This window comes from Arachis ipaensis, chromosome B01 (assembly GCF_000816755.2).
Source record: "Arachis ipaensis cultivar K30076 chromosome B01, Araip1.1, whole genome shotgun sequence".
NCBI lineage: Eukaryota > Viridiplantae > Streptophyta > Magnoliopsida > Fabales > Fabaceae > Arachis > Arachis ipaensis.
The window spans coordinates 125,898,124-125,909,338 of record NC_029785.2 but is presented as its reverse complement, the minus strand read 5'-3'; the positions used below and the strand labels follow the sequence as shown (position 1 = coordinate 125,909,338).

The following is an 11,215-nucleotide window of genomic DNA, read 5'->3' as shown; positions in this document are numbered from 1 at the left end:
CCTCAACCACTCCTCTCTTTTCCCCTTATCAATCCGTCAAAATTACTCTTTTACACCTGTCTGTCAGCAGAAAGCACAGAGTGGATAAGATCAGGGCATAGTTGTCATTTCATCGGCCATACCATTTATGAATCTGAACAAAGGGTATTTTGGTGATTTCGGTGTTATAAAGAGAGAGATAGACAGAGACGAAGAGAGAGAAAGAGACAGAGACAGAGAGAAGCAGCTAAGAATAGAGAGAGAAAGAGAAAGAAAGAGAGAAGGGTATAGCCGTTTGTTTTTCTGTTGGTATATGAAGGTGAAGTGAAGAAGAGAAAGAAATGGTGTCGGACCAGGAAATAGCGAAAGGGGTAGAGTCTCTGCTGCGTCACTCGGAACCAAACTCAATCACAACGCTGAACGGCGTTGTTCAGCAGCTGGAAGCAAAGCTAGGGTTGGACCTATCGCACAAGGCTGGTTTCATCAGAGACCAGATCGACCTTCTCCTCCGCCCACAGCATCAGCAACAGCAGCAACAACAACAGCATCAGCAGCAGCACCACCATCTACAGCAACCGTTTGTTTCTCCGCCATCCAAAGACCATTTTGCCCCTCACCATCAACCCCAACCACATTTCCCAACCACCCACTTTCCTCCCCATTTTGCCCTCCATCCTCACACCGAGATCAACTTCCAGCAACCGCCCCACTCCCACCCACCTCCGCCGCAACCCCCATCGCAGACTAAACCCCAACACTACCCTCACAATGCCGATGTTCTTGCCCTTCCTCAGCCTCAACCACCCAAAGAAAGGTGACATTTTTTTAATTTAGTCTTGAACTTAAGAACTGTGTTTTCTTCTTTGTTTTTAATTAATTTAATTTTTGTCGTTGTCGCGTAAACTAAGATCTTAGGTTCTAGGCTTTTGTTTCCTTAGATTTTGGGTTTAGAGTTGTTCGCTTTCGTCCGAGGTACTGTTATGAAGATGTTGGGTTGGTTTTCTGTTTCGGTGGCAGTGGGAGCATGGTCCCATTTTCTGGAAACTGCTAATGGTTGGGGGTTTTATTTTGCTATTTTATTGGAAGGCGTGGTTCATTTTTTTTGTTATAATTTTGTAGCTATTTACCCACTTGTTTTGTAAACTACTTGTTCTTGTCATGTCCTTTTCCCTATTACAACGCTATTATTTATGTTTATTGGAATACCCCCCTTTCTTTCCTTTCTCTGTCTCTACCTTAGAAAAATAGAAACTGCTCCCTTGTTGTTTTCAAGCTTTCTCTTGCTGCTGTTGTATAGTTTATATTATTTATTCTTATGCATTGACTAGGAATCGTTCTGTGTCATATTTTTTTGCATATTGATATCTGAGTATTTGTCGCTTGCCATTTTTTCTTTTAAAATGTGTCATTTATTATTCTGTGACAATTACAACTAGATTTACTCAGGTAGCCACAGCTTAGATAAACATGAACGATACCGGTGTTTTGCTTGTCCATGCTATACTGTGACTGTGGCTTTCTTCTATTCTTTATTTTTCAGTTTGATACCAATTATCAGAAGCGATAGTACTTGCTTATTGCCAAAGTACTGCATCCAGTTGCTTATATTTTTGCTTTTAAGTTAATGAAAGGCATGTGTTTGAGTAATCCTTCTGTAAAAGGGATAGTTCTTCATGACTAGTTTATGGGATGAATATCTATGACATGATTTGGTTGTATTATCCGTTACAAAATGTTTTAACAGTGTTTCAACCGGAGGCAAAAGAAGAGGCGGCGCTGGTGGACTTAACAAAGTTTGTGGTGTTTCTCCTGAACTTCAGGCAATTGTTGGTGAGCCGGCATTGCCAAGAACCGAGGTAATCTTTTTTACTCAAACTAGCATAATTAGTCAAGTGCATCCTGCATTATTTTTCGAAGCTTTAATTTTCATTTATGTGAAGATAACCACTATTTCATGAAAAGTACTTTGAAAAACTTAGATATATTCCAATTCAGATTGTGAGGCAGCTATGGGCCTACATAAGGAAAAACAATCTCCAAGATCCTGGTAACAAAAGGAAGATCATTTGTGATGATGCACTGCGTGTGGTATTTGAGACCGACTGCACTGACATGTTCAAGATGAATAAATTGCTGGCCAAACACATCATCCCACTTGGACCTACAAGTAAGTAAATAGCTAAGTAAAAAAAAAAAGTAGGCTGCATTATTATGTTTACAACTTCAATTTTGCTGATACTTTATCACTTATGTCTTTCACTTTTGTCACTTCAGAGGAGCCTCAAGCCAAAAGGATCAAGGTAGATACTGAACCTACAGTTGAAAGTGCTGAACAGCCTGAACCTGCCTCTTCTACCGTAATAATATCTGAAGCTCTTGCCAAATTTTTGGGCGCTGGGGAAAGGGAGATGCAACAATCTGAGGCCTTAAGACTTGTTTGGGAGTACATAAAGGTTAATCGTCTGGAGGTTTGTAGCCATGTCCAACCCTTGAGAGTTTAACACTCCAATATTTCTGTTGTGGTCATTTTCAATGAAACTGTAAACTTTTTTGAGCAAGTTTTTGGATTCAAATTGTGGTTGAAAGATGAAAATAAATAATAATAAAAAAAATTAAGGAAAGAAAATTTAAGAGCTGTTGTCACATTATGTTTTTGGGAAAAAAATTGATTTAAGAAGGTTGCTGATTGTTTTATCTAAAATTTGTTTGTAGGATCCTTTGAACGGAATGGTGATATTATGCGATGAAAAGCTTCAGGAGCTGCTTGGATGTGAAAGCATATCTGCTTTAGGGATATCAGAGATGTTGGGACGCCATCATCTATTTAAACAGTCTGACACCTGTTAGATCTGATCACTTCTTGTCATATAAGGTTAACCCTTTTTACACCTTTTAATTTAACATTTTTTCATTGTCCTAATTGGTGGTCTCTTTCTTATCATTTCCTTAGATCTGTTTCCAAAACCAGTTTCTCTAGTAGTATATCCTCACGATAAGTGTCCTTCGCTCTTTATACAAGAATTGAATAACATGGAACATGTAACTTTCAACTGTTTAGGTATCATGGATTCTTGAATTGGCATGTTACTTATCAGTTTCATCTCTAAATTCCATTTTCCCTTGATCCTTAATGGTTTATACTTAGCTCCCAACTCATGCCATATATGTATGTCATGGTGACCATTAAACATTGCTTGTTATGGCAACTGCATATAGAATTTGACAAATATGTTTTTCTGTGTTGTTCTAATTGCAGGGTATGGGTCTGCCCGAAGCTTTAGAAACCTGTTTCTACTTGTTGCTAGGTTCATATAGGAAGTTGTTACTTATTTGGCTGTAACTTGTTACTTTAATCACTTTGTTCGTTGACATATTTAGATTTTATGTTATCTGACGACAAAATATTAGGTACATTGCTTAGAATGACAATGTTATTGTAATGTTGCGCTAGGCAGTCAGGGCAGGGAAAGTAGTATATTTTGTATTTACGAAGTGTGGCCTTTCGTCCTGGCCCTTTAGGTTTCCCTGTGCATTTTATTTTGTATTGTGAGTTCTCAATGTCTAACATGACCAAAGGAAAACTGAGTTCCAATTACTAATACTATTGTACATTGAGATACACCCAAATGCACCTTGCTATTAGACTCCACACTTGTACAAATCGTGTTGCATAGACGTGATCCAATTATTGTCTTGCACCTAATATTAGATCTTAAAATCTTGATATTTCATACCTATCTTGTGGTTGTTAGATGTCTTGCATTTTCTAGACATCGCGTATGTAATTCAATAACTATGTAACAGTCATTATCTCCTAACTGATTATGTAAGGCATCAATTTTGCCCTATCACATTTCAATCCACATGTTATCTTTAAAAGTTAATTCATTTGTTCATTTGAATTTAGTAAAATAAATCTTCAATTAGGGGTAGTAATATGTATCCTATCTGCAGGTATCCAAACTCGATCTGCAATTTTATATATTTATATAAAAATGTTTCAAGAGATCTTTAGCCACTAAAAAAAGATGATTAATTGATAATTTAATATTTTTTTATATAAAAATTAGTTTTATTTTAGATTTTTTTTTTCAAAGATATGAAAATTCGAACCTGCAACCTTTTAATTGAGTATGGGGAGACTATACCATTTGAACTATTGTTTCTTGGCAGTTTTATTTTAGATTATTATCAAGTTATATAATAATATTATATTTTTTTAATAATTTGCGAGTAGAGTTGGGTACCTATAAGTTAAAATTGGATAGGATTAAAATCGAGATATTCTCAATTTACCAGTAGTATTAGGGTTGGATTCAAGCCTGCCCTACCCATTGTCAATTTGTCACCCTTATTTTCAATCAATTGTGAGAGCGCATTGATAACGCACCTTAACCAGGCCCATTATCTCTGAAGCTCGTACCGCATTAACGTCTAATGGAGGACACAAAAATCATCAAAAAGGAAAAAAAACGGAGGACGTAAAATGCCTGTATGCTTTGGACTTTGGCGTTTTGTGTAATCGTGTTTAGGGNAAAATAATAGTAATATAATTATTTTAATGGTTGATGTGATTTATTTAAATTTTAAAATATGAACTAAAGTAATATTAAAAAATGAATGCTTTTTTAACAATTATACACTCCTAACGTGATTTTAGCTAACATCACGTTTGACAAAAGTCCTATGAAAATACAAAATTATATTGAAACCAACTTTGAATAAAATCTAATTCTACAAAATCAAATTAACACCATCATCCATTTACAAACACGACTCCAAACATAAACAAATTCCACCAACTTGTGAGTCACGTATCAACTATCAAAGAACAAATATCAAACCCATGTAACCTATAGTCGTGACTTGTGAGACACTTCTTTAGGAGGTTGAGACTTTGGATAACCTCAGATCAAGATTTCAATATGAACTTTGATGATGCCATGGTGCAATTAGGTGTGTGCTTGTGCGTTTGTTTCAACCTTCAATGATGCTTTAACGTTTGTTTCCTGAGATTGGGATTGAGAGACTAAAACTGAGTATTGAGTTTGGTGATTAGAAATTAGAATTAAAATTTCAATTGTAGAACACAAAATTTTAGTCTTTTTAGTACTTTCAGAAAGTAAGAATCTATGAGACTAAAATTTTTAAAGATGAAGATTGAAATTTTAATAATATACTTTTTTAAAAAATACTCTCTTTTAACTTTTTAAATGTCAAATGCTCAAATCTATCCCTTAATCTTCATATTTATCTTAAAATAAATATGATTCTGAGACATAACTAAGTCCTGTATATTTTACACCAAACACAATATAAAAACTTAATTTAATCTCAACCTCTTAGTCTCTGTCTCTTAGTTTTAGTGTCTCTTCCAAATAAATATTAAATAATCGTATTCAACAATCTACCAATCCTCACGTCATCGGTATTTAACTTTAGTTTCATAATAAGCAACTATGTTTAAGAAGAGTATATTTTAATTAAATGAGTAAAATTTAATCATATAATTTTTTACATTTTATATGGATACTTTAAATTTATAAGAACAATTTATTTTTCTGGTTTACTAATTTACGGCACTATAACATAATTTACATATCACATACTAAGCCCAAGTATATATCTTTTTAAATGGTCATAGTTTATAATTTGAAATAACCATTATATTATATTTAATAGTCTAAAAAATATTGCAACTGTTTTTTTAGCACATTAGCATTAGTCGAATATAAAAAACTAATCTCTCATTTGAGGAGTTCACGAATACCAATAAATATATATTAGATCATTTAAATAATATTACATTGAGTGGATATCGTTTTCACGAAAATTAAAAAATTGAACAAGTAATTATCAGATTAAATGCCTAATTAGATTAAAGTAACTTGGATTGATGAGGGCAAAATTTGTATCTTGTTTGAAATCTTGAGTGTTTGAAAGCCAATAAATTTAGATGTTGATTGGAAAAAGACAGTGACGTGAGAGTCGAGAACTTTGAAGATGTTTATACTCTTAAAAAAATCAAACCTTATTTATTTATTTTGAAGTATGCAAAATTTTTTTATGACAAATCTTTAGTAACTAATTTTCAATTTCTTGGTTCTTTAGTTTCTCTTTAATCAAATAGTTGTCAGTTAATTAATTAAAGAGTTTAAACACAAAAATTGATTTAATTTTTAATAAGATTTAAAAGTAGTTCTTAGGTCGAATTATATGTCACGTATTCAAGCTAGTATTGTCTAGTTAAACCTTAGAAGAAAACACAATTTTTGAAAGTTGTTCTAATCCTAATTATATGTCATTTATTCAAAATTAGAGTGATTGAAAATCATGCATGTGTCACACACTAATCGAACCACTATTCCTAGCCGAATTCAAAGAGTCATGTGAAAAAGTTTTCAAGTTTTAATTCAAATATCAAATTTTTTTTATTATAATAAAAGAATTCAAAAGATATTAGTATACCTTTCGATACCACTAATTCGAATAAAGAATGAATAACTTAATCATGAAATTATTGATCAATGCAAGACTTCAAAATAAAATAAACTTAGATTAATAATCCATAGAAAACATAAATAGAGCTCCTAACATTTTGACAAAGGATTAGTTACCCATGAAGTAAAGAAAGAAAACAAGAAAAAAACTATGCTGAGGAATCGAATGTCTGGATTTGGATCTGAAGATCTTCCTTCTGGATGCCTCTTGTGAACCTTATTCACTTATTTATATCCTAATTCTAGAATTCAAATTCAAAAGTAGTTATAATCTTATCTCTCGGAAAGAAAGATAAGATAACTAACTACTTACTTCAATTTCAAATCGAAACAATAATTCAAATCTAATTTAGAAACAAATCCTAACAACCAAATCTTTTATGTTTCTAGAATAAATTAATAACTAATCTTCTAGAATCTTGAATCTTTTGGATGTGATTAAGGTTTCTAATGATGTGTGTAATTGAGATTGAGCCTTAATAATCTTGCATCTTGGGAGTTGGACTTGTTAGAATGCCGGGCTTGCATAGAGAAATTTGGGCGTAAGCCCAAAATACACCTTTAGGAGATACATACGCCGGGCGTGGAGTGCATGTCCGCCAGGTGTGCATTTGGAGATGTTTGGGGCGCTGTTTTTCGTGTCCAATTGATGATGGTAGTGCGTGACTCAAACTAAATGTCCACTATAAATATATGAATATCGTTTTGAAGCTCTAGACGTTAGTTTTTTAACACAACTAAAACCGCCTCATTTGGACCTCTATAGTTCATGTTATGACCACTTGAGTGTGAAGAGATCAAGGTTGAGAACTTGTACGTCGGGCTTGTAATCATGCATGCCGGGCGTGTGGTCATGGCTGCCAGACATGCATGTTTTTCTTCCATTTTGAGCACGCTTTTGCTCCTTAAGCCACGTTTTTTCTGTACTTTTTTTTTCCTTGTGAAAAAACTTTGATTCTTGTTTGTTTTTTATCTAAAAACTTATGAAAATATAGAAACATTATCCTAACTCCAAATATTTGATTATTTATGTAATTCTATTAGAAAACATAAGAAATTTGATTTAAAACCTAAGAAAATGAATGGAAACAAACCCTAAAAATTGCCTAAGATGACGTGTCACCATCACTCTATATTATTATTGAGTGAAGTGACAATTAGGTCTTTAAAAATTTCGATTTTAGACAAATTAGCTCCTAAAAAAAGTACTAACTAAGTCTTCTACGATATTTTTGCCCTTTCTTAAATTAATCATGTAAAACTTAATGGCAATACTTTTATGTTTTGTTAACTACAGTGACGTGTTTGTTTATAAAAGATCCTTAAAGAGATGACAAATTTTCACTACAAAAAAAAACGTTGAGTACTATCAGAATTATCGGCAGATTTATCAAATAAATTCGCTGGTAATTAGTTTACCGTCGGATTGAATTTGACAATATAAATGGCGCCGAAAAAAGTTTTACTAGCAAATTTTACGTCGATTTTTTCAATTAATACACTGAAAATAAGTGGTTGATTATAGTCGAATTTTTTCGTCAGTAAATTTGGTGCTATATTATGTTTTGTGGTGCCCAATTACTGTTGGATTGTTTCGTCGATAAATTCCACGGTAATTTTTTCTTTTTTTTTGCACAATTAGCACACAATTAGTAGTCAAATTAAAATTTTTGTTTACAAAATTAGGGCACAAATTCAAAATTACTAGCAATCAACTATGATTTTATTAAATATCAATGATCTGAATATAATAAAAAGTAAAAGAAGTAGAATACAATGAAATAGACATAAAATAAATTAAATCCCTAAACCCTATCGATCCTAGTAATCATCGTCGTCATCTTCCTCCTGCTGAGGCGGTGGAGTTGGTGCTGATGTGGTGCCTCACCAGCAGCGTTGCCGCTGGTACCAACAGCGTCGTTGCATCCAGCATGCATCTGCTTGTTGTACACCTCCATTTGCTCTCGTAAATGTTCTAGCCACTCCACCTTTTCCGTCAGTTTCAAGCTATAGGCAATGGTGTCACCCACATGTGCAAGAAGCTCGTTGTGTGATCGGCAGGGCTGGTGGCAGAGACAGAGACAGATGAGGCTGCTAATGTGGAAGTGCGGAGGCCACTGGCGAAGAACGACCCCAACTCGAAGACGCGATTCTTGTAGGGCTCAGAGGAGGTCTCGCGCCAAACCCTATCAGGATCTACCACTGAGGCATTGGAGCCGAAGTAGTGCCCACTAGGCAACTGAAATTGCTGGGTCGTGGCTTCCAATCTCTGCATGTAATCCTCCTGTGTAACATACGTTGTGATTAGGATGACAGTTAATTGACTTTAAACCAAATAAATTTTAAAGTTAGAATTAATTGAAACTCACATAATGAGTCGCAGACTACTCATCAGAAAATCTCTCTTTGTTGGCATTCAATGTATGAGTATACTTAAAGGTCTCCGCTAATATCGCTTCACGATCAAACGACTTAGACTACACATATTAAAACCAACTAATAAAGTAAATCAAGTAACAATTAATTCAAGTAATAATGAACAAACATTGGCAAATAAATTACATACCAGCTTGCTCTTCGTCTTCATAAAAATCACTGACCCACTAGTATACTTCGACGACCTCGGCGAAGCCCTATTGGTTATGTTCGTCAGATGGCGACGCTTGATCCCTCATCAGTACTAAAATGAACGTCCAGTTCCTCCTTAAGAACTAGACGGAGCCAAATCATGAGGTGGTCACGCCCCTGACAAATGTCCTACATCATCTACTGAAGATATCATGTTTCCGATCCCATGTAAATTTTTCTTGCACAAAGTAATTCACAATATTAGTTAGTTGGAATAAAATATATTTAAAATATAGTTAATTCAACAACATTTGCATCATCTACTGAAGATATCATGTTTTCGATCCCATGTAAATTTCTCGTGCACAAAGTAATTCACAATATTAGTTAGTCGAAATAAAATACATTTAAAATATAGTTAATTCAACAACATTGGATTCTTATCGCCTACTTCTGAAATCATCACTCTCTGGTCTTAGCATGGATCTTCGTGTAGTTTGCCTATGGATTGTCGTACATGAACTTTATCACATTGGAGATCTCCTGTGTACGTGCATTGTTGTTTGGTGAAAAACTTAAGATTAGCAAATACATAAAAACACATAAAACTTAACAAATTTAAAATAGATTGCGAATAAAAGACATTAAAATAGTATGTACTCACGCATGCATCCCATCAAGCTAAATCCTCATCCGTATGATGGGCGGTGGTGGAGGGACATCTGGATAGGATGTATTAGAGGAATTACCCACCGCGGGCTTTATCACTGGAGCTGTAGGGGGCAGAAGGGGCATAGCAGAAGAAGCCATGTAGTTCAAATTCGGGACATTGATAAACTGTTGGTCCGCTGGACTCGCCTGTGACGTCACAGGGGTCGACAGGGTAGTCGAGATAGAGGGCGATAACTGAGCTGTCCCTGGAGATCCGGTGAAAACCCTCCCTCTCCACGACTACGAGATTCACTCGTTCTACCTCTGCTACCTGTCATCATGTTTGTAAAAAGAATATATTATTAACACTAATTAGCATATATTCAACACAAATCCTTCAACATTTATATTATTTCAAAAAAAAAAATTTGGCATAACTTTCCCTAAAATTGAACATATATCCACCTTTATGGTTCCCACAAATCCAACCAATCTCAATCGACAGTATCAGTCAAAACTCAATTAAATTCACAACATTTCTAATAGAATATATTAATTTGTTTATACATTGAAAAGGGAATATTTTTGTTTGAGTTATGCTCAGAAATTTCAGTAAATAATTATTATACATGTTCATCTAATCTTCATGAGGTTTATTTTTCAATAATGAGTTCATAATATATTACTTCATATTTATTTACAATAGTTTTATAATTCCTATGCTTTCATATAGATTAATACAATGAATACTCAATTATAACTAATCATTTACGTTCTCATTAATTCATAAAAGTGATTACATTGCATAAATTGCAAGACACAAATACTAGTACAGACAACATATGATGATTTAGGTAAAATATATAATTAATATAATTGAAGGTTGTAGTAAGCTTAGAGAAGGGGGGTTGAATCTATGCCTTTCTTTTAGTTACTGAAATAACCCCTTTTAAGTATACTTGCAATTCTGATTCTGTTTGAACTTAGCAGCAAAAATTTATGAGATAATTTATTTTTGTCTCATGAATATCAGAAAACAGAACACTGCAGAGAAGAGAAAAGTTAACACCAGCATGTATCCTGGTTCGGTTGCCTTGTGCTATGCAACCTACGTCCAGTCTCCTCCACAACAATGGAGAAAATTTCACTATAGTTAAAAGTATTACATACACCAATTCAACAGGATTGACCCAATCCTTTCACACTCAAGTTCTAACCTAACTTGACATTGGCTATGCTAATACCTAACTCTTCACTCTTAGTGCTAACCCAACTAAGAAAGGGATACCTCACAGGTACAAGATACAAGACACAGATATACCTAAAGAAATCTGAAAATAATTCTAGGCTTTTCTCTCTAGTGTATCTCTCAGCCTCTTTCCACTCATGGCTTTTGCTTGAGCTCTCTCAATATGCCTTTTCACTCAAGAAATTACAGAAAGATAAACATTGAAAATTAAACTACAATATGAAAAACATGAAGGAGATTGACTTCATCAATAGCTCTTTGCTATGTG

The 11,215-nt window shown here is 34.1% G+C and overlaps 1 protein-coding gene across 1 annotated transcript; it reads left to right on the top strand.

Annotated features, from left to right (window-relative positions):
• Window positions 305-3,630, top strand: LOC107636634 (YLP motif-containing protein 1; the record flags this gene model as incomplete). The annotated part of the gene is given in 6 exon segments (XM_016340133.2): window positions 305-793; window positions 1,724-1,835; window positions 1,975-2,146; window positions 2,254-2,447; window positions 2,692-2,851; window positions 3,236-3,630. Coding segments are annotated over 5 exon segments (1,086 nt in total). The 3' UTR covers window positions 2,827-2,851; window positions 3,236-3,630.